Below are 25,477 nucleotides of genomic sequence, written 5' to 3'. Positions count from 1 at the left end.
TAGAGCCTTTCCCTAGACCTTTTATCTATTACCACCCTTTTATTTTATTTGTATTGTTTGTATTTTATTGCTTTTTATTCATTGTACCGTGTTGTGTACTGTTTGTATACTGTTCATGCTCACTGCTTGCAGCACTTCGGGATTTGAAGTCAAATATGAAGTGCTTTATAAATGAAACCCATTATTATTATTATTACTACTATGAAGCCCACCGCAGACGGACCCCTTTTGGACAAAAGGTTCTTTCCGTTAAAGGCAGCTCATTGTGGAATAGCCTCCCAACTGAGACACGGGATTGTCCCACTCTCAATAGCTTCAAAGGTCAACTCAAAGAATGGTTGAGAAACACACAGATGTGCAATCACCGCTAAATGCACTTTAACACAGGGGAATCTCATCTTGCACTTTATATGTCGTTACTGCTATATTGTACTGCCATGTGGTAAATACTTGTGTGTGCTGCTCTTGCTCTTTTGCACATCATGTATTTTGTTTTTGCTATGTTTGTAAAATGTAATTTTCTTAAATGTTTTATGTGAGGGACTGCGGATGGAAATGAGCTCAAAGCTAAATCTGGTGCTGTTACGCTTGATACATTTGAATGTTTTAAGTGTTCATTACTGTGCATTGTCCCTGCTAAAGAAACGATAACAACAAATTTTAGGGAAATATGCGATGTCACTTTTAATTGAATCAGTATATACGGCATATTGGAGAGAACACACCTGAAGGCGTTGTTGACAGTACAAACCAAAAAGTAATCAATACATTGTGAGTGTTTGTCTTCCTTCTTCTCAGCCTCACAGCAGTACCACTGCGGCCTCAGTTTGCTCAAACTCAACTTCTGTCAGTAAAGAAGCGTTTAATACTCAAAGTGTTTGTTACCATGGCAGTGTGTCCCTTAGAGAAAGCACCGAGTAAATTAGTGAGCAGTCATGAGAGGCATGAGAGTCGTGCACAGCTCTTCAGCAGCCCGTAGCTCCAGCTGAAAGAGAGAAGCCAGCCTCTATGTGCAGAACCAGCATCTAGGACTACCAGTAAGTAGACACTCTAATCAATGCAAGTACACACAACGCAACACAAGCAACTAAAGCTCTATGTGGTCAAATGTGTCTTCTTTATATTACACATTCAAGCCAACGTTCCCGTACAGTGAGCCTGGACAGCCACAGAGCTGAAGGGACGGTGGAGATGGTCTTACCTTTTTGACATCTCTGACCAGGTGGTACAGCGTGTTGGACGGCCCATGTCTCTGTTGAAAACAAACAAACACATACAGATATTATTACAATCACGAAAAGCATCTTCAGTTCCTTAGGACCCTGCGTGTTATGACACCCTAAGCATCAAAGTGAGGTAAGCCCTTTAATCAGCAAGTTGCACAGAGGGGTGTTTCCTAGAACTAATAGATAACAGCACTTCTTTTAGCATGTGTTGTTACCGTGTTGTAGAGCTCCTCCAGTCTGGAAAGCGTGAGGAAGCGATGCATACTGACTCCATTTTCAATCAGCAGCTTGACAAAGTCCACTCTGTCCAGAACTAAGGCATCCAGCATCGCCTGCTCCAGGGAACCGATCTAATGCAGAAGGGACGGGGGAAACATGAACTGACAACACTATAGAGGATACACTACGTACAATGCACTATTTATACAGAAGCACTGCATATAAACACAAAGAGATTGACCATCGTGAGCTACAACAAGATACTTACATGGATAATGTAATAATACTCGTACATGTTTCCTCTCATGATGTATTTGTAACAACTTTCTTCTATACACCACACATCCAAAATAAAGTTTAAATGGCTCAGATCTTGTAACACAGCCTTGTATTGCATCCAGTTCACAACCCTTTATTTGTCTCCGGGGGGCTAATTTGCAGTTTATCTGATACACGAAAAACTGCAATGAATGCATACTTGTCAATTATGCACACAGATAACCGCAGCATTATTGGGTTTTTATACTGATTCCAGCAGCCTACTGCATCCAAATTGCCTTTACAAGATCAAAGTACCCTTTTATCTGGTTTAATAAACCGTCTTTCTTTTTCTACTCATTTTTGAAGGTATTTCTGTGTGAATTTAAAGCAATTCATATGGAGTGTCAATTGTTAGTAACATTATCAGCCCTTAAGAATAGCTTCTGCAACCCAATGTGCCTGTGCCCTGTTCGCATAAACAACATTTCTGCTGCAGTATGCATATTTGGGATTTCACAGTTTCTTTCTTACAGGCCACTGCTGTCCGTAGATGAAGATCTGACTGCGGGCGATGTCCACTCTGTTCCAAGCCAGAGCCAAACTCAGCTGGTCAGGGGCCGAGGCGTTGGCACCTGAGAGGATACACAATGTTTTATTTCATATTTTCTGACAAACAAGGTTTCCTAACAGATACAAGATCCAAGTCAGGAACAACTCACTAGTGTGTTGTGCATTAGATGCAGTGGTTAAATGTAACTAAGAACATTTACTCACATTTACTTAAGAACTATACTTTTTGGGCATTTTTGCAATTTACTTGGGTGCTCCATTTTATGCTACTTTGTACTTCTACGTTAGAGGAAAAAATAACACTTGTTTCCCTTCTACATTAATTGTAACACTCAAATGTTTCATATAAAAACACATACATTGTTTTATACAAGATGCATTACTGTACTCATAATCCCAGTAATACAAATGTTTTAAAATCGGCTTAACATGACAAACTATCGATTAAAAGATCCTACATGTACTTGTATATGCTAAAAACACATACATATGATATTCTGTAATAATATAATACTTTCAAAAGAGCCATTACACAAAATGGATACTTTTATAATAATTGTTTATACTTTGAGTGCTGATAATATACTCTTTACTTCTACTAAAGTGTGAATGCAGGACTTTTACTTTTACTACACTGAACAAAAATATAAATGCAACACTTTTGTTTTTGCTCCCATTTTTCATGAGATGAACTCAAAGATCTAAAACATTTTCTATATACACAAAATAACCATTTCTCTCAAATATTGTTCACAAATCTAAAAAAATCTGTGATTGTGAGCACTTCTCCTTTGCCGAGATAATCCATCCCACCTCACAGGTGTGGCATATCATATATATATATCTGATTAGACAGCATGATTATTGCACAGGTGTGCCTTAGGCTGGCCACAATAAAAGGCCACTCTGAAACGTGCAGTTTTGCTTTATTGGGGGGGTCTGGGGGGGTCCGAAAACCAGTCAGTATCTAGTGTGAGGGGTAGGGTTAGGGTTAGGATAATGTTGTGAATCGAGTGGCACATGGTGGTGGTGGGGTTATGGTATGGGCAGGCGTATGTTATGGACGACGAACACAGGCCACTCGATTCACAACATTACCCTAACCCTACCCCTCACACCAGATATATACATATACAATACTGTGGGCAATCCCCACAGGAGCAATTTGGGGTGAAGTGTCTCAGGGACACAACGACATGCTGACTGCAGTGGGGTTTGAACCTGTGACCTCCTGATCCTAACACTAACGCACAACCCACTGCACCACACGCCTCCCTTATATACAATACAATGTAATGTCAACAGCTCACAGAATACATAGACATCAAAACTCACACACATTTACCACCATAGGACATAAACCAGCAGCAGCATATAAAACCAGCGTTCCCATGGAGAAGCTATCAGCCTGATAGAGGAGGGGCCAAACACACCAGCAGGGAGGATGACTATAATGTATACATATGAAGAAGTGAGCTTCCACACTGAGGAACAATAACACTCTGTTCTTTAAACAGTGGTGCTCCAGCTGTGCCTGATTCCCAAGAATGGTTATTTATGACCTGCTACTGCTGAGCGTTTGCACAAATAAATAACTTAAGATAAGGATATAAATAGTAAGGAAAATAAAGAATGGGGCGAAGCCTGCGAGCTAGTTCAGGCAGTCAACTCGAGCACCAATGATACATTAACACGTGACGCACCTCGTCCCCCTTACAACCAGTGTTGAGCAAGTTACTTTTAAAAAGTAACTAGTTATAGTTACTGCTCTCAAAAAAGTAACTAGTTACTTTATTAGTTACTAAATTATAAAAGTAACTAGTAACAAATTACTTTACTTTAAAAATAAAAACAATAAAAATACAAGTTTGTGTGTTGTTCTGTGGCACCGTAAGAGAAAAGACAGCTCCCCATCATTGTAGCAATTATCTTTATGAAATAGTGGAACAATAAAACACAAAAGTGCGATTTAAAAAGATCGTTTTTTGGCTGTTTAGATGGTGTTGCTCCATCTGGGTCACTGCCGGTGGTTGAGACGGTGGGGTCTTTGGCGACTAGTTGTATAGCCCCATGTACATTAGTTAGGGGCTTCAGGAGATTGGCATTGCTGTTATTCGATGTGGACAATGCTTTCTGTCCTGCACACAGTTTACCGTAATATTCTTTGCGTCCTTTATCCCCACAAATTGGAAATAGTGGTTATATTTCCAAGTTGCAAATGCGCTGCTGCTCTCGCTGATACTTGCATCTGCCATTGTGTGTGCGTGTGCTGGTGGTGAGCGTTGTGGTGTGTGTTTGTGTGTGTGTATTTTCCCCATAAGGCAAGACCCGCCCAACTCTGTCTCTGATTGGCTTACCCTGAAATGTTACCCCGCGTTAACCAATCATCACTCCTCTCTGGTTACTTTCACTTTTCCATGGTACTGTGAGAGGACATCGCTGTATTCGCCTGTAAATTACATCCGCAGGGAGATTCGGTTCAGTTCCATCACATAATGTAACGCAGTAACGCAATCATTTTAATCACAGTAACTATAATGGCGTTACTTAATGGGAATAGGTAACTAGTAACGTTATTGGCATACCGCAAAACCAGTTATAGTGACGTGTTACCAGAGATGGGGTCGTTACTAAAAAAAAGTAATATATTACATATTACTTTTTAAAAAAGTAATATATTACACTACTTCGTTACTCTCTATATAAAGTAACTCGTTACTTTGCTCGTTACTTTGCTCGTTACTTTACTCGTTACTTTACTCGCAGGGCCGGCCCGCCCCTCCCTACAGGCAGATCACGCAGACTGCGGCGCACCTACAGTGTAAGCGCGCCAGTTTTGCCTCTGCGAGACTCCACTTGCCCCCCAATTACTATTGCATTAAGGAAGACATAACACAAGTCTTTCTTTTGATATGCTCTAAAATAGGCTACCAGCCTACCACAACAAGCTAACAGTCTGTGAAACGTCAAGACACTATTTAATGAAACCAGTTCAAGACGCATTATTCTTATCATTCTTTATGAGCGCATAACGGTAAGGTATCTAATTACTTATGTATTTAGTATTCCATAACTTAGTAACAGAGATGGTCAAACTAAAGTGGTAGAGACATGGCAGAATTCCTACAATGAAGCGGGACATTGAACTGTTCACCCGTGAGAGGGCGATCAACAAAAGAGAGCGAGCGGCCCCGTTGAGGGAGTTTACAGATGAAAAGACTCAGCCATGTTTATGCAGCACTGCACGTGGAGATGTGGTCTCGCAAGTCGCGCAGATTACATAGGCCTACATGTATATACACCGATATAAACCTGCGGCGGAAACCCCTCTTGTCTGTCAGTGAGTGTGATTATTTTATAAAAGTAACGAAGTAACGCGTGTCGGGGCAATGTTAGTAACTGTAGTGTGATTACTGAATTATAGTACACTACCCCGTTACCGACAAAAGTTATTACAGTAACGCGTTACACCCAACTCTGCGTGTTACTTTGTAACGCGTTAGTCCCAACACTGCTTACAACCAACCTAACACATTCTCCTAAACATGCCGCTCTATTTAAGCTGCCAGGTCTTCCTGCCTCTGCCTCCTCGCTATGCTGCTGCTGCTGTGTTCACTTGCTATTGTTGGGTTCATGTTCCTGCTGCTGTGTCTCATGGTGCTGCTGCTCGCCTGCGCCCACCACCACCCCAGCTTCCACCTGTAGGCTCGGGGGATAGTTATCTAATCATCACTCAATGTTCTTTGTAAATCTGTGGAGTGATGAGGCCCGAGCCTAGACGCCAAACTCAAACTATATGCTGCTTCTAATAAACATATTAAGAAACACGTGAGTTGTCTGACTGAAATAACGTTAAAAATAGCTCTGTGCCACACGGCTTTATGATGTGTGTCTTTCAGCAACACAGAGGTGAGAGATGAGGGTTATTTTAGAAAGCATTCTTCATTTTAGACAACAAATAAGCTCAAAGACCATTTTACCAAGTCATCCCCTCGTGTGGAACAAATTCATCATCAGATTTAGATGGTCTGTCAGTCATTTCTGTCATTCAAATCAATCTCACAGTGATCCCAGATATTGTGTACCACTTGTCATTGCCGTTATAGTTGTGGTGTGGGCTCTGCCATCCACTCACATGAATTTGATTCTGTTTGACTGTAGAAAAGAAGATGTCATCCCATCGGAGAATGACAGCTTGGCGTTTGATGTAGCCTATCACTAATTGTGACGCTCTGCACAGACTCTGGAATATAACTGTGTTCCTTTGGTTCACTGTGATTGTGTATTTACGTTGCTCTTGTCCTCCTGTAACCTCGACATGACGTCATGAAGAAGAAGAAGAAGAAAAAAGTACACACAAAGAGGATTCTGGACGGCTGTCATTTCCCTAATGTAACACTGGATGATGTAGAGGCAAGAACAAGAAGATTCAAGGGCACACTGACAAATAAGGATACAAAAACTAAAGCCTTTTTCATCTTCTTCTCTTGTGACAGCTTTGCTTCATGCCATTGCTGTTTTGGTAAAGGACAGATGGGCACTCATTATGCAGTTTGTTTTTCTGCTTTAAAAGATGTACTTGCATACCTGGAATTATGTTTGCATATCCTGCAGGTATAAGACAATTATTGTTAGCCCAAGGCACCAACAAAAGGCAGCTATAAATGTAACGGGGAAGGTAAATACAAAATGTAACCTCTCTATTCAAAACGTATCAACCATGTTTAATCCAATACCAAATAGCTTTGCTTGGATATGCTACAATAAAGCGCTTGCAGCCGTTAGCTGTTAACCTCAGTTGACCCTGTGAGATCTATCACTAAACAGTCTCCTGTTCACATTAATTGAAACTGAGCAATCTCATTCCTCTGCATGTTTTTAAAGCTAGGCTAAATGAAATGCTCGTTGATACTATGGGCACTTGTAAATATAACTATGTAAATGTATCCTGTAAATATAATGTATGATGTCCTTTATTGTTTCATGTGGAACCTATATGCTGCAGGTCTCCCTTGAAAAAGAGATTTATGATCTCAAGGGACCAATCTGATTAAATAAAGGTTTGAAATGAAAATTAATCATTTATCTGCACACTGAGAGAAGTTAACAAAATACGAAGCAACAACCTAGCTTTTTGAGAAATCCACTTTAACATAAAGTATTCTTATTACTATTTTCAGGGTTCATACACTTTTTCACCAATGATTTGCAATGACTTCTCCATGACCTTTACCTAATTGTTACTCTTTCTCAGCGGTACCACTGAAAATGGTTTATTTTAACATGGAACAGGAAAATAAGGTCTGCATATGAAACATGTTGTGCCTATCTAAAACAAATCAAATAGTAGGCTTACTAGCTCCTACAGGCTAAAGCCACTAAAATCTCTGCCAGCAAAATACCTCGTCAGTTAAAAGCCATTTTACATTTCATTACTATACGATACAGTCTTTATTATCATTATAGTATTACTATTTCGGCGATTAGATAACATATAAATTATATTTGATGCAACTTTAGTTACATTTCCATGACTTTTCCAAAACTTTGGGAAAAATATTGTTTTCCATAACTTTTCCAGGGCCTGGAATTAGCATTTTTAATTTCCATGACTTTTCCAGGTTTGTAATGACCGTAAGAACCCTGTATTTTATGTGTATGAAAGACTGGGTAATTTTTAATAAGCACAGAAGTATCATCACTTCTGATTACACATGCTCACTCTGTCTTAAAGGCCTGTGCAGCCTTAGGAGCTTAATGGTGTGAGTTCAGACGGAGCCGGCTAATAACACGCAGAGCCGGCTAATAAGAGCTTTAGTGGAGATATGTGTATATTAAATGGCAGGCTGGTCTGCTTTATCAAAGGCCCGTGCTTTCAATCAGTCTGCCTGCAGGGAGCTGCAGCAAACTGACTTCATGGAGCAAATCTTCAAGATATTGACTACTTCAGAGGAAGACCATCAATTACTCTAAACTCCCCTCTGTTACACCATGTGTCTTTAGCAGCAGATTCCTCTATGCTCTCACTTCTCTAAATCTCTGTTCCGCAGACCGGCTACTAGACTTCTATCCTTTTCTTTTCTTGCTCTGTTCTCCCCTCGATGTGTTTCCCTGACTGTGCTGCGCCTTGTTGAGCTTCAGGCAGAAGCTTAGTTCTTCAGCGAAGGAGTCTAATCCAGTGTTTTAAAAAGCTCTCGGGCAGGATATGACTGATTTTATGTTACACTAAAAGCCTTAACGCGTCTCTTTCACTCAGCCGCAGAATGAGACTTGAATGTAAAATGACCCTCAGACTGTTTACCATAAAGTAATCATTTGTGCACCTTTTTGTAAGTGTTGGCCTCTCATCCTTTCACTCCTAGGATTTCCTTCCTTTCATTTGCTTTTTCCTATTTTCTCCTGTCTTTCTTTCATTTTAAATCCCTCATTCACATGCCATTCCTACCACAATGTGAAATGAAATGAATGGAAACGAGTTTAAAATAGTGAACAGAAATGAAAAATGCAGCAGCAGATAGAGTTGACAGAAAACAGTGACACATGTATACATCGGGAAAGTTATGGGGCAAGGGAGCAATATTCTGAGACAGAGACAAACACCAGGAAGTGATGGATAGACAACAGAAATCCTTCATCTAGACTGCAACACGTAAATTATGTAGAACAGGTTTCTCTGTCACATCCTCCCTCTCCAAACCCACTTGTCTAGTATCTATGGAATGACATGTTCCTCTTACGAATGATTTCTGACATAGTCAATCATGTGCTTGAGTGTGTGTTCACTCACATGTTAAGGTGTGTGTTTGAGGCAGAGCAAGCATGCAAGTGGGCGGTGTTAGCGGCATATTTCTTGAATATTTCTTGAATATTTCTTGAAACAAGCTATTGAAAAACCAATCGAAAGTATTGAATATGGATTCTGTGTGTGTGTGTGTGTGTGTGTGTGTGTGTGTGTGTGTAGTGGTTGAGTTTATTAGCTATGTACGCACTTAGGAGTTTTCAATTGTATAACTCAAAATGGTCCAATTCCATGCGTATTGGTAAATGCATTTTTTTGTATTGCTGTTTCTTCTAGCTGTATATTTCTCTATATCTTTATGTTGCGTCATGCTTTAGGTGTGCGCTGTTTTTGCAATACTGGATTGATTATTCTATGTGGTGCAGTGTGAATTACGGCGGGGAAAACCAATATCAATCTGAGCCTTTAAATCTCTGCGTGCTTATCTGCGACTATTGAAAGCCCCCCTGATGGTTGTATAACGTAACCTGCATTCTGTGTGTAGAAATACTAAGCACACACATTGCGATGCTGACCAACTGTAAGCATTAGAGTAACAAAAGCTGAAGAAGTGTACAGTAATGTATGTCATGTGTCCCTCTCAAAAGTGATTGTTAACCTCAAGGGGAATCAATGTGATATATTCAATTGAAACACCAACTTTAAATGAGATTCATTGGTGACTGTAAGTGTCTTTCTGTAATTACTTCTCCGGCCACACGGTTAATGAGCAGCTGTGTTCATTCTAATTGATTATTATGCAGGTATTGTTGGGATATCAGGGGTTCATTAGCATATGGATGCTGTACAGTAATTATGTAGCTAAAACCTGCCAAAAAGCACCAAAGTTTGAAGTGGATGGGTGGTTATGTGCCAGTATATTTAAGGCAACAAGAGCCAGGAGTTACTGGACCAAGCATGTTAATACTGGACTTATACTGGGCAAGCAGTCGTAAGAGGACCCGATTTCCATGACTCTTTTTCTACTAAAACTGTAAGAAAGCAACTGTTTATAACATCGAAACCTAAAGCAGGTTGGCTTTGGAGTGTTCCTGCCCTAAGGTGATCAAAAATCGCTTAATGGAGCTCTAAACGAGAGCAAAAATAAGCACAGATGTTACAATTTATCCCGGAGCTATGAACTGCCGTATTGAAAACATTCTTGTATGCATGGAAAATAAACCTAAACTGGGACAGTGAGAGGATTGTTTTCCGGAATGATATCGTCCTCCTTTATTGTACAGAAACGTCCATACAACGTCCCTGGAGAGCGAGTGTAAAGGTGGAAGCCACTCACTGTGCATTCATGCTCCAGCACACACACATAGATACACACACCCACCTTTGAGTAATGCAGTGAGGATGGCAAGGTCAATGTCCTGATGGCCCTCCGACCCCATCCGGAAAACTGTTATCTGAGAGACAATGAGAGAGAGGGACGGAGTGAGAGAAAGTAGCCATCACTTTCAATCGGTTTCTATTATTTCTTGTGTTGTTTGATGTATTGCGTGTAGTCTTTATAACATTAAAAACTCGGTCACATGTTGAGAGAGAGCCGAATGAAACAGCTTCACTAAAAACGCTGAGGTGCAGGAGGAGAGGAGTGGGATTGCTCTGATGTAATGTACTGTGTCTCTTCCACACATACAGCCTGTAGGAAGGGGAATACATTCACCAAGAAGTCTGTCCGTTAACAAAGGTCATTTAGTTTTCTTTTTGTCTCCATGTCATAACATGTTGGGATTCATCTGTCGTCTAACATGTCTTTTAGCTGCATTTCTTATGACCTGTGCTAGATAAACTAATGGTGCGATAGATGAAAGCCAAAGTCCGCTGAGAGGGAAGTCTGAGAAATGGGGCAGCTTTTCTCTCTCAAATATAGTAACACGAGTACACATGACTCGTGTTAGCATGTGTGTGGGCTAACATGCTCAACTGTGTGCATGCGTGAAGGGCACCTTGTGGGAGTCTCGTACGGGAGAATGCGTGTTCTGAATTCCTGACGAGCTATCCCTCTAATCCTTCCATCCTCCCATCCATCTCCTCCCACCCCCCTCTCCTCCCCGCAGCCCATCTCCGTCCCCATCTCCCCCCCCTCTAAATGGCTTCATTTCGTTGGCTCCAGTAATCTGCGGTCTTTGCTGGTGCTTTCCCTCGGGCCATGCTGCAATGTTCTAGGCTAACCCTCCTCTATTCCAGTCTCTTTCCACGCAATCTAAATGCAAAAAGACTAATTCAATTCACATCGAGGATTTAGAGTTGGTATTATTTGGATCATTCATCAATTGTACACCACATGCTGATGACATGACGGCTCCTCCCAGAGAGAGTAATGAGGAGTGTGGCATCATACGCCTTAGACCTGCATCACGCAATGCAAATGCAAATGACTATTAATGGGATCATCAAATGCAGACGTTCCTCTTTATGGTACATTATGGCTCTTCTCAATAGAATTGCTCTGTTTTTGTTGTTGTCACAAGTACAACACAAAAGCCCAGAGGAAGTGAGCTGGCAGTTTGAGCAATTTTTGAAGTGGTACTACAACCTACATGTCGGTTGGCCCAAACAAAGTTTTCCCATTTACTTACATTGGAAAAGATACGTCTGTTAATCAGCAGATACTTTTTTTAGCTAACAAGACCCCCCGGTTTAACTTCTTAAATAGCTCTTATTATAGTTCCCTTTCATAGGAATAAATGGAGCCCCGCCTCCAAAGCTGTGTCCAGTTCTCTTCATACACTCATGGTGAGGATATTCTCTAAAAGCAAAATGTTTAATGGTTAAGTAAGTAGCCAAGTTACCTTCAATAGTGGATAATGTAGTGTAACGGTAAAGATGATGTAACAGCGATAGTGCCATGGCAATCAGCTCCGTACTTGACTACACTGACGGGGTACTATCCAGAGTAAAACATGAAAAAAGTACCTACTTTATATTGAGTCAAGGCGAGGCAAACCACGTAGTGTAAAGGAGGTATAACGGTGTGTGTGCTTATGTGACCTGTGGAGGTCACTATCAGCCTGTGTAATTAAAAGGTCTTTCTCCAGCTGAAAGAGGAGTGCAATGGGATGTGAAGGTATTGATTTTGGACTTCATGACTGAGGACACAAGGACAGTGCAGTGTGTATTGAGTTCATGTGCTTCTCTTAATTAAGTTGTGGTTTGTGTGTCTGTGTGTGTGTGTCTGTTTGTTTGAATGTTGTGGCTCATGGCTACATTATGACTTGCTAGAATGCATCTTCACTAATAGATGTTAACAACAGCTTGGAAGTGATCTGCTGAACACAAATGCAATACAGTGATCTAACAAAGTGTATGGATTTACTTGTATGTGTGTTTAAGAGAAGTGACTCTAAAAGGTGTGATTATATAGTATATATATATAGTATGCAAAACTCAGATTTCGAACAAAATCTGGGAATAACCAACCAGTGGTCGCGTTAACCGAATATTTTCCGAAAGCAAACAAACTCAGAACAGCGGCAAAGTTTCCCCGCAGCGAGGCTCCGGTGTTATGCCGTGTTATGCATGCCCTCCATAAAGGAAATGATACCGTTTCCAAACCTAACTTTGTCGTACAAATCATTGAAATGTCTGTGAGTTTTGGCTTTAAGCTATGCGCGCTCCCGTGAGGTGCAGTGGGCATGCATAACTCGGCGCTAACAGTTCACGAGCGTACCCCCCCCCCCCCCCCCACGACCCCATTGACAGTTTACGAGCGTGCTCTTTCTCCACCCCCCCCCCCCCCGTCAGAGTTGTGTAAAGGCTGACGGGTAATACTGGATTTTGAAGGAAATGTTACGACCCTGTCGCGAAAAAGTCTAGCGCAACCTCTGCAACCAACCAACAATTTTAAAGACTGTTTTAATTGGCAGGCTTCATTTCGCCTAATCAGGACATCACTTGTTCATTATACCACCATGTTTATATCGTTACAGCAACATGGTGAGTTCCTTTATAAATGTACACACTCACAACGTTTGCTATTGATTATATTTCCCTCCTTTCTCTCACCTTTACCTCCACTACCGTTCTTACACATACTGTATCTTCCTCCTGCCCCCCCACTTGCAATCACTAATCTCACAACAAACCTCCCACGAGCATGCTACACCCCCCCCCCCCCCTCCGCTGCATGCCTCCTTCTTCCTCCAAGGTGACCCTGTGGATATGCGCTACCTGTTGTCATAGAGGCTCTATAATACAGAGGTTAAGCAACAGAGCCTTAAGGACAATGCAAGGTTTAATTGCATTAATAACAGAGACATGACCTCTGGGGTTTTTGTGTGTCATCCCAAGATTGGGAACGTTAATGAAAGAGAGACGAGTGAAGGACATGACTAGTAGCATAAACGTGAGAGCAGGAAAAGGGAAGCATGTGTAAGGCAAAGGAAGACAGAAGGAGGGAGCTTTAGTGTTGACAAATTCAAGACTGATCCAAGAATTGAAAGAGGCAGAGAAATCTTTGAGTGTTGCTGGGATCTGTTGGAGGTTTCCTACATCTTCAGAGACGCTGAGCTGCGAGCTTAGCGGAGGATCAGTAAACTGCTCTTCACGCTGCAGTGAGCCAAGCTGATTGGAAAACGTGCATCTGCATTTAACAGGCAAATACCCTGCCGATGCTGCGACATGTTCCTACTGTACAAGAAACATGGCCGACCCCCCACACCCGGCAGTGATGAGGCTCGGTGAGCAAACTGTGTCTTTGACGTGTGACAATCCAGAAGTAAAGTCTTTATCGAGTGAGCACCCTATGTTTTAAGCTGCTATGGACAACCTTGCACATTCCCTAACATATTGAAGTGACTGTTATTTTGTATATATTGATTGTTGTGTTTTATCTTAATGTGTGTATATGTGTAAATGTGTCTGTTGATTGTATATATAGAGGATATACATATTTGCATATTTGTATTATTGTATTCGGGATTGTTTGAAACGTTATTTCGATCTCTCCGTCTGTACAAACACACAGAAAAATGTACATTAAAGTTGACTTTGATGACCAGAGGGTTTATTTCAGAAGTTCAGGGGTCAAAATGTGTGTTTCTGTGCGTACATTTAAAACCAGAACAATATTTAACTGTTCATTTATTTTCTGCTCCGTTCGCCAGCAGCTAATCTGCTATGAGCCAATCCACCCTCACTGTTACTGTAGCTCAACCACACACACATGCTATTCATAAACCAATGACGCAACATTTGAACGTGTGGGTTTGCATGTCAACCCAGACTTGCAATATTTAAACATGTGGGTTGGCACTTAAACCAGCCATTCTCATACACTGGTAGGTTCACTGCGAGCATTGAAGCTTTTATGTGGCTTGGCATTTTACAGAGACATAACGTAATGGTAAGCAATAACCCCCTGTAAGGGAAACTTCTGTAGCAATGGAGAGTCAGGACTCAGAGAGACACGAGGAGAGTTGGAGCTTTGATGTCAAACACTGATGGTTTATTACAAGTATCGGCCGGAGGATTCACATCACAAGTCACAGCAGCCAGAGGTTCTGACTGCACGGGTAGAGTTGCCACATCAATTCTGAAGAGCCTCTCTCTCGATAGACCTTTTAACTAGTTTACAAAGAGTTAATCAACATATTGGGGGAGATAACGTAAACATCTGGGAACACTGGAGATAGCCCCACCATCTAGAGAGACTGAATCACTTGTCTGACCCTTAGGCTCGAAGCCAGCGTTCTCACAATCATAAACTATTTGTGACCGAGAGTTGCCCGGCCATAAACTGGGAATATAAACATAAACTAAGGAATGCCGACTCTCTGGACACTTTCAAAAAACAACTCAAACACCATCTATTCACCCGGGCCTTTGGCAACCGGTTATTTTTTATTATTTTCTAACCTGTGTATCCTTGTGACTATTATTATTTTGTTGTTTTGCTTCCCATTGTAAAGCGTCCTTGGGTCTCTTGAAAGGCGCTATAAAAATATAAATTATTATTATTATTATTAATATCAACATAGCTGCAGCAGCACATTCCTTAAGGGAGATAACAGAGTCAGGGTTGGTCATAAATGTCAAAGGGAAAAAAGGTTAAATATCTTAGGAGTAAAGGAGAATTATTCTCTAACACCCCCTACCATGTTTTTCGTTACAATAATCATTGAAGAGAGTAAATGTCCTTCATACTGGTACATTCTTATGTGTCCTAATGTCCTATTTTCTGTTTGGTATATAAACACAGGTTAGGTCATAGCCGTGATCGTACTCAAACACAAACAGATGCTTTTACGGTCGTTAGATGCAGTCTTTTGTTTTTTTTGTGATACAATACCAGGTTTTACAGTTTGTCCAGTATTGTCTGGTCTGTAAGTTATAGCTCTCTTGCGTCTGAATTACACATCGAACAACACTGGGTAATATGGAAAACCTGGTATTGGTGTAACATCATTTTGATTTGATTTGATCACAAGCCTTCAAGAGGACAGCTTTTTATAACTATCTTAGTCAATATTGATGTTTGTGTTGAAAGTTACAAATCATGTTTGACTAAATGATTGAATCCTTAGTCTTCTTATATCACATTTGGTTTGTTAAATGTTTCCAGAAAATGTTTTGAATTTGTACTGTAACAATTTCAACATATGGGGCGAAGCCTGCGAGCTAGTTCAGGCAGTCAACTCGAGCACCAATGATACATTAACACATGACGCGTCTCTCTTAAAACCAACCAAACACAATCTCCTAAACTTGCCGCTCTATTTACAGTTGCTAGAAAAAGTATGTGAACCCTTTGGATTCTCCACACATAGTGTTGTGTGTTCCTTCCAAACAACTCAACGTTGGTTTCATCTGTCCACAGAATATTTTGCCAGTAGTGCTGTGGAACATCCAGGTGCTCTTTTGCAAACTTCAAACGTGCAGCAATGTTTTTTCTGGACAGCAGTCCTATTTTTTTATAGGGCAGGGCAGCTTTAACCAACACCTCCAATCTCGCCTCATTGATTGGACTCCAGGTTGGCTGACTCCTGACTCCAATTAGCTCTTGAAGAAGTCTTTAGCCTCGGGGTTCACATACTTGTTCCACCCTGCACTGTGAATGTTTACATGGTGTGTTCAATAAAAACATGAAAACATATCATTGTTTGTGTGGTATTAGTTTAAGCAGACTGTGTTTGTCTATTGTTGTGACTTAGATGAAGATCAGAACACATTTTATGACCAACTTATGCAGAAATCCAGGTAATTCCAAAGGGTTCACTTTTTATTGCAACTTTAAGCTGCCAGGTCTGCCTGCCTCTGCCTCGCTAATGCTTCTGCTCTGTCACATTGCTGATGCGTTCACGTGCTGCTGCTTGCCTGCCCCACCACCACTTCAGCTTCCACCTGTAGGCTTGGGGGGACTCAATGTTCTTTGTAAATCTGTGGAGTGATGAGGCCCGAGCCTAGACGCCAAACTCAAACTATATGCTGCTTCTAATAAACATATAAGAAACACGTGAGTTGTCTGACTGAAAAATGATTATGACCATAACATCAAGCACAAGTTTACCACTACAATTTGTCCAAAAAATAATACACATCGTTGTTGGGGAGATATTTTCCAAGGCCTGTCCTGACTGAGCACACGCACCTGTAACCTTGGCTGCTGTGCTCTCTCAGTGCTTTGTCTCCCTGTTCCTGCCTGTTGGCGTCAGCTGATGGAGGTGTTATGATTCTACCTTGTTATGCACAATGTTGATGATTCTCTCTGAAATAGCTAAATACATGGGTGTGGGGTAGAGTTCTTCAGAATTGACGTGGCAACTCTAGCGTGAAGTCAGAACCTCTGACTCTTTGACTTGTTTTGTGAATTCTCCGGCCGAAGCTCCAAATAAACCCATCAGTGTTTGCCATCAAAGCTCCTCCCTGTGTCTCCTTTGAGTCGGTGACTCCTCCTGCATTGCTACACAGAAGTTTCCCCCACAATCGTGACCCACTACATTTTTATTTGACCCACACAAATGACCACTTTGAGATCAGAGGGACTACATTGAAGACCTATGGACATCACCGTCCCATTTCCAAAGCACTGCATCCTTACAGCCATTAACAATGGTCGCATTTCAGATCTGACAAAGCTCTGCTAATGGTTTCCTCTGTGGGAATTAGAGCATTAAATATTTAGATGTGTTATTATTACTTGCTGGGATAAATCATAACCCAACATTTAGCGTGACAGCAACAGCAGATGAAAGAGTGAAATACATTCAAGTGATAAACTAAAGGAATTATTCTCTTCTGGCATTTCTCTGTTTTTTTGTGCCTAATTTTCACATTTGCTCTCTATTCAGACCACTTTTGTTTTCCTTCTCTCGCTTCTTGTCTCATTTCCTCCCACCCTCTCCCTCTGTCATGGTCCATTTAAGTCACTCATCTTCCTCCTACTCCCTCATAGTTTCCATTGTCAGGGAGGCGGGGGAACACTGCGGGTTGGTGGTTCCTCCTGAATATTTAATCCGAATTAAACATATAAGGCCTATGGTACACTCAATTATTCATACCGAGCTGGGAGATATCAGGACAGTCATCACAGATAAATAGAGTTGGATCATGAGGAAAAGAGGCAGAGACTTAGAATTGGATCCTTGCAAAAAAAGTAATTCAAAGTCAGGGGTTCACATGCAGACTGTGTAGAGCTTTCAGTGTGCATGTTTTACATTTATATGAAATAGTTACCCCAAAATAAACTTTTTGATGTCTTTTATACATAAATATGTGTCCCCGGTGTGTCGGGGAACTCACGCAGCGTCAGAAAATAAAACCCTCTCTCTTTTCCTCCGTACCCAAATCTCTAAAAACGGGGCTACAACGGAGCTGATCCAGATTTGCATCCGATATGACATAACATCGGAAATGTAGGCTGGCTTTATACCCACGGCCCAATCAGAAACAATGCCCGACTGTTTTGGACGTAATATGGTCGGTGTTTACATTAGCTTCGCTAACACTCAGAGCTAACCTGTACTGGAGAGCATGTGTGTGAAGAAGCAGGAAATAAAAAGGAACTCACCTTGTGGTATAACCGGCAAGAGAGAAAGCCTTTGAGCTCCAAACTGTTTCAGAGAGAATCCTTGATAATCCATGATATGGCGTTTCATCACCGTAGAATCTCCCGCATGAGCTCAGCCCCCTCCTCGTTTTTTATCAAATTATTTTTGTAATGCTTTATACCCTAAATCAGCACTTTTTTTTTTTTAGAATGGATGATCTGTTTGATATTTTTGAGCAAAACACTTCATAGACATGTTTTTTATATATTTGTATATATCTGAGACCTATAATATTGCCTAAAAATAGCAAGATAGGTGACCTTTAAAATAAATGAGATACATACGATACGATATACTTTATTGTCCCCGTAAGGAAATTTGTTCTGGACTCCGTCCTGCAGTTCCGCATACATGTACATATACAAACATAGTGGACATTAAGAGACATACACATATCATCAGTCATTCACCGTTTGAACAAACACAATACACAGACGCACATACTGACAATGGCAACCAATTGCACTACCCCTCATGGCCAACAATACGGAAGATAATTACCTTATTCATCAAGACAAATGATCACTAATGTATCCTACGCTTTCTTTTAGTATTCTCTTTCAGTGCGCATGTATCACACACCATCTACGCTTTACATCTGCTCTCCCATTTAAAACTTGAGAGCTATAATATTATTCACTCATTAGCTTTGGTATGATTTCCCCTCCCTCCCCCCTATGTCTTTGAACCTAAACATATTTAATTTCATTCAGTTTTGTTCACTGGGAGATGATCCAGCATACTCCTTAATCAAAGCACAGTCGATAATTGCTTCTATTGTTTCAGGCTGCAGAGAGCACTACTCTGTTTCATAATTGTTGAAATCACAGCAACAAATAAATGCAAAAATTCATCATGTGTCGATATTAAGGGAATCCAACCTGCCTGTTAAACAGGGGCCACTAAGGGATGCACACAGCTGGGACACTTGTTGACGTTCAGGGAATATAAAGATGGCCAACTGACACTGTCACCGGAAACTTACCAAAAATGTACGTTTTAATGGCTTTTTATATTTGATAACATGATTCCTTCAGATATTATTGCAGATCTGCTGTAAACTATCAAGCTAACGAAGCTAATCTAGTCATTTCAACAACAAAAAAACTGACACAACACTGACAATTGAAAAAGAGTAACTCTGCCAACAGTGGTGATTTTTTCATTGGCAGCTGTCTTGGCATTGTTTTTGAAATAGCAGCACGTTTCTCCTAATGTAGAGCGTCTGCACAGGTCGGCGCCATACATAACTAATCGCACGTTTATTGTCTCTAGGTGGAAAGCACAAACAGCCATGAGTATGATAAACAAAGCTGAGGCAAAAGGGAAATACCTGAAGCACAAAATGTCAAAATAAATAAACCGACATGCTCAAAAGAAGGGAAAATAGTGGGGCACGTCCTTTCTTTATTCTACTCCTGCCCTCTCAAACAGACACACAGTCTCCCTCTCTGTCACACATTATCCCCAGCCAGTCACCTTTACTCCTCTACACCTTAGATGTTCTTCTGCAGAGCCAGGAAATAAAAGTACAGGCGAGCTGGCACACAGACAAACGCACTCTCAGTGTTTCTCCCTCTCACAAACGTTACACTTTCTGAGCGTTGCACTCACCCAGGATAAACCCACAGTTGCTGCCAGAGTGAATCAGTCAACTTAACAGTTTTGTGACTCTCCTCACGCCCTGGGGGATAAACACAGGTTTGGCACTACTTGGCTTTGGCAGACAAGCGTAAACACAGGTGTCGATAATTGCTATTGGATTGTAGTAGAGGTACTTTAGATCAAGTACTTGATACACTGGGTATAAAGAAATGTGATGGTACCCAACTCCAGCTTCTCGTGTCACTTCTGGTTAAAAAAAAGAAAAAAACAGCTATTGCCGAAATCGAGTGTTTCAGTGATGACCGATTTTTGTAGTCCGACCCCGAAGTCAGCATCGCAACGAGTCCATCGACAAAAAGGATTTGGATATTTTTTTGGGACATTGCAGAACTCATGATATTTACTGGTTTTGTCCTACTGCTACGCTAACAGACACATGTTCAGCATGGCAGCGTTTATTAGAACATCATGGGAAAAACCTCTAGCTTTTGTTAACCAAGACCTTATTTCAGGCATCTAATCCATAGACTGTATGATCTAATCACAAACACTTTCAGAAAAATGCTGGCTTTTAGACAAAGGAACAGGACGTTCCAAAATGCTAACTCATATCCAGGTTGTAGGACTAATTCTTGAACGACTCTGTGGCTAAAATACCAAACTTGCAGCTTCAGAGCTGTAATTCATGCACAAATAAGTGCTGCACAGTGACCTTTTCTTATGTGCACTCTATGTATAGATCTCACAGATGCTCAACAGTTGTGCATGAATAAAAAGTAAATGGATTAAGTGTTTTTGTAGGTTTTATTTTGTATACGGGTGACCTGTTTGTTTATGTTATGTTATTTTAGTTTGTGGTTACCTGAACAGCATAATTTAAGAGAGAAAATACTGCCACTACAACGGTTTATAATTACCCCTCTCAGCTACACACAGGACCATGTACATAATAATTACTTTACTGGTAGACATGAGCAGTTGTTCACCAAGCAGAACCACGTTTTGACCTTAGCCTAGAGCAGAAAAATCAAGTTCTGCAGACCCCATGGGGAGCAGCAGTGGGAAAGTGCCATCAAACCTTATGTTCCCATCCACTGGGAGGCTTGTTTAAGCCCCATGCCAAAGGGGGGTACTATTTTTATGAAGTTGTCCTGCAGGATTTGAATTATGATATTTGAAAAGTGACTCATTTCAGTCTGATCCTGGGTCAAGAGAGTGATTTTAACACATGTTGTATGAGGACTAGCTCCTCAGCACTAAAGGGAACCACATGTTTCACTATCAATAAAATATGAGATATCATACATGTTCTGCTTCCTCTAATAAAATCAATTGACCTTGCAGGGAAACAAGTTTTACCACTTGTTTTGTTAAGGTCTTGAGACGAGTGTCTCCTGTCTTGCATGGGAAGTCTTGCACACACACACACACACACACACACACACACACACACACACACACACACACACACACACACACACACACACACACACCACACACACACACACACACACACACACACACACACACACACACACACACACACACACACACACACACACACACACACACACACACACACACACACACACACACACACACACACACACACACACACACACACACACACACACACACACACACACACACACACACAACACCAACCTGATCAATAGGAGGCATGGCAAGTTACCTTTGTGACACACCTTTTTTTCTTTCTCCAATCATAATCAACGCTGGGCTTTTTGAGACTGTGCATGGTGTCAAGCACACATGATTGCAGTATGTTGTTAGTAGGAAAAGCCACGTGTTTTTGGAGGACATTCAGGGAGGAGGATTGCTTCTAATGAATCATCATCATGGAGTATACTATCAAAGTTGTATATCACTGGTAAAAGACGCTTGCCTTTGTTAAGGAGACAAACCAAATATGACGTATTACATTCAATCATACTACATGAAGTTCAGCACCCTGGGTGACAGCGCCTACTGTCTCTTATGGCGCGTTTCCACTGCAGGCCTCGCTCGGCCTCGCTCGGTTTGGTTAGGCCTTATTAGGCCCGGCTCACTTTAATGCTGCGCTTCCATTACAGTTTAGGAACTGGGGTAGTTACTATGGTAACGCAGTGTAGGCGGAGCCGTGACGTCATCTTCAATGAGAGCCCCAGAAAAACAACACAGCCGTTAGCTCTTAGCACTCAGAGCTCACAGCTCCTTCATATCTGTTCAGAAACTAGATAAAAGTTAAACAAGTACAAACCACAGACTGCCTGTGTCATGGCGAATACAGTCGCTGGTTTATTTATGTCTGTATAGGCCGTTGTTGTGAGTGTGGACGGTCGGAGCATATATAACGTTAGCTTAGCCAAGCTACATTTAGAAAACACGCATTTTAAAAGGGTTTTTCGCCTGCCGTCTGTCTGCAGACTTGTCAAAGCATTAATTCATGGTTTTTACTAACCGGTATCAGTATGTTGTTACTTCGGCATCATTTTGAAACGTGTATTACAATTAAATCACGGTCAAATATGTTCATCTTGTTGTAGTTGTAGCCCCCTTGCCAGCGATTCTCTCTCTAGTTTAGCATACTCAGCCCGACTCACCCTGGTTGTTCCTGGCCCTAGAACCACGATTTAGTCGGGCCAAAAAAAGGTGAAAATGTAGCCCCGGGCCAAAACTAGGCCAAGTGGAAACGCAACCAAAAACGGGCCCCGCACGGCTCGGCACGTTTAAAGCGAGCTACCCGCTGCAGTGGAAACGCGCCATTACTGTGATCACACAGGCTACATGTATGTTAAAGAAGATTCTCTCCCTTTTTCAGATACAGAAATATAATTTATTGGCCTGCAAAGCACAAGAATATTAATATAGGTTGGCTGGACTTATAATTTCACCAGAATACACAGTGCTGCGTATCAGTATGGCAGCGGTAACAAGAAAAGGAAGAAAGGGCCGTATCAGATTATCTGGCCTGTACAGCTGCTCCTGCTGAATGATTCACACGATGTTCTGCTCTGGTGTATTGTCTTCAGAAGATACATCAGAGTGAGCATCAGTCAGTCACTGGAACCCCACTGACAACACATTCAATCCACTTTCACGCTGCTCAACCATGACCAATGCTGGACTGCCTGCAAAATACTGCTGTATCTTTGATAATGTGTGTGTGCTTCATTTGGGCACATGCTAAGTGTGCTACTATTGTTATAATAAGGGCTTCACAAGTTAGCGTAAATTAATTGATATCGTTCTTGGATCAAAGAAAGAATCACACTGATCATCATTATTTTAATTGTTTTGATATTCTTGGGCCAGAGAGGAAATTATATTTCCCTCAAATATCACATCCAAACTGTAATATCTGTAGTTATATATTTTAAATAAGCCGGCGTAGTCATTATTTCTGACACTGGAAGACTGTTGCATTATAAACACCTGGTTGAGTGATCTTAAGCATCCAAGTTTCAAGATGCTTAACCGTATTCTTGCTCAGCACTTTGACTTTTATTATTAATTCATAAGAAAAATGCCGTTGGCAGCCGGCAATATAAACAGTCACTGATCCATACGCAATACAGTGTACACTTTGTTCAGAATGAGTTGAGGCGGGAGCAACCAAGTACAGTTGCTGCAAAACTAAGATACCGTAACAGCTGCTAGCTGTTTGTCTGCGTCATAGAGTGTTATACTCATTTATTATAAATGAGTGTGAGATTGTGTGTGTGTGTGTGTACTGTACTGCACCTGCACACACTCTCAATCACAATATTGAATGACATATAACACTATGACTGTGGGAAGAAAGCGTCATGCCCCCTGCTACTGTAGATCAAATGTACCATGACAAATAAATGCCAACACACACACACACACACACACACACACACACACACACACACACACACACACACACACACACACACACACACACACATAACCTTTACACTCACAGCATTCAACAGCATGAATAAGAGGTTGGTTTGGTGTGAAGGGGAATTAAACCGTGCCGAAGGGGTGCAGCATCTCAAGGTGGAGGCCATTTGGTCCACAACGTCATCGGAATTCATTTACATCCACTTAACATTACATGCCATGAATAAAAGATGGGTCAATAATTGCTTCAACAAAAATGTTAAGATGAGCAAGCTTCATTTGACTAATCCATTCGTCCCTCTTCCATATTTGTAATGTTTCTTTTTTGTACAGCAGACACGTCAAAGATGTTAATCTAGTGTTATTCGTGGCGAGCGTCAGTCAGTCTGTCAGAATATCAACATCTTATGGACATACTGCTTGTATGTTTGGCTTTTCTGCTTGTGCAAATATATGTATTTGGCATGTGTGTGTGCACATGTGTGAACGTGACACTCACCAGCTCCTTCTTCTTCATGCACTCCATGAGAATGATGAACAGATGCTGCGCCTGTGTGCGGCTGTAGGTGAAAGTCTTCTGGATGGTCACCAGCAACTGGTCTCTCAGAGACTCGTTAATTATGCTGCAGAGGGGGTCAGATAGAGGGAAGGTGAATAAAATAGTTAGGGGGAAGCAGGGAAACTAGATTTGTTTGGCAGTAAGTGAAACCAAGGTTGACTCCTTGGTCAGATTTAATTCTGTAGGTTTACCTTCATCTGTAAATAGATATTTGAAGCCGTAAAAACTATTTTGTACTTATAGTGTGTCTTGGATAAAACCCAAATGTTTACAGTGTGAAAATAAAGCCTTAGCACATTTCAGAAAATAGAGACAGTTTGCAAGCTCTAGCATGCTTTAAGGTAACAATCCTTTTACAATAGGAGCAAATCAGAAAAATTACATTATTGCTGTTATGTGCAGTAAACATAAAATTGTATATTTGTTAAACTTGATCTGAGGCTTTTTGTTAGGTAGAACTACAATACAAAACAAAAACATTCTGATTACCAACACTCTCCACTTATTGGATAACAAGTGTATCAATAAGCATCTATCATTGGATTACAGCAACATGTAATTAAGTGGACGGGTGATTGCATACCCCCCATCCTCAGAGTATTTGTGTCCGAAGGCCAGGATGTCGGAGGCCCTGCCGCTGCCATCACACACCACCACGGGGATGGGGGGTGTGTCCCTGAGGTACTCCAGCACTATGGAGATCACATTAGGGCCCCCCTCCACGATGAGAGCCACCACCGGCACACCTTGACCAATACCTGCACAGGAAGACACAAAAACAGGGGTAAAAAACAGAGAAAGGGACATAAATGTGAAGAAAAAGAGAGGGCATTTGAGGATAGGGGAAAAACAGAAGGAGGATAGTCAATAAATAGGCTTCATTTCATCAGCAGTCTTTGATCCATAAATAAATATCCAAAAGTGTTAACACGGGCCAAATATAACACCTGTGATGTCTGATGGCAGAATCGTCAAAACACTTTCTAATTATAGAAGAGAGGTTTTTTAAGAAGCACCTGTACCAAAAATACCCATCCTGCTTTGTTCCTGTGGCATGGAGTGTGTGTGTGTGTGTGTGTGTGTGTGTGTGTGTGTGTGTGTGTGTGTGTGAGAGTTAAAGAGAGTAAGTTTCACTGATTATAATACAAAATGGCTCCTTGCCTGATAACCACACACTATTTAGGGTAATTATGCATAATTGGCTCATTGTTTTTTTTCTGCACTTGGTGTGACTCTGCTCTCGTGAACTAAACTGAAGGTATGAAAGAAATTGCAAAACTCTCAGAGGAATTAGCTGCTTCTTGCTTGTGAGGCTCTCTCTCCTGCT

The 25,477-nt window shown here is 41.2% G+C and overlaps 1 protein-coding gene across 1 annotated transcript in view; it reads right to left on the bottom strand.

The window, feature by feature from the left end:
• Nucleotides 1-25,477, bottom strand: part of trpm3 (transient receptor potential cation channel, subfamily M, member 3) — a 192,760-nt gene that overhangs the window by 39,079 nt on the left and 128,204 nt on the right. The window contains 6 exon segments of the mRNA XM_034238276.1: nucleotides 1,202-1,252; nucleotides 1,442-1,576; nucleotides 2,238-2,338; nucleotides 10,397-10,469; nucleotides 24,091-24,214; nucleotides 24,734-24,908. Coding sequence (XP_034094167.1) covers nucleotides 1,202-1,252; nucleotides 1,442-1,576; nucleotides 2,238-2,338; nucleotides 10,397-10,469; nucleotides 24,091-24,214; nucleotides 24,734-24,908 — 659 coding nt within the window.

This window comes from Gymnodraco acuticeps, unplaced genomic scaffold, assembly GCF_902827175.1.
Source record: "Gymnodraco acuticeps unplaced genomic scaffold, fGymAcu1.1, whole genome shotgun sequence".
In the NCBI taxonomy this organism is placed as follows: domain Eukaryota; kingdom Metazoa; phylum Chordata; class Actinopteri; order Perciformes; family Bathydraconidae; genus Gymnodraco; species Gymnodraco acuticeps.
Note: the sequence above shows the minus strand (reverse complement) of the source record. Positions and strands in the feature narration are given on the sequence as shown.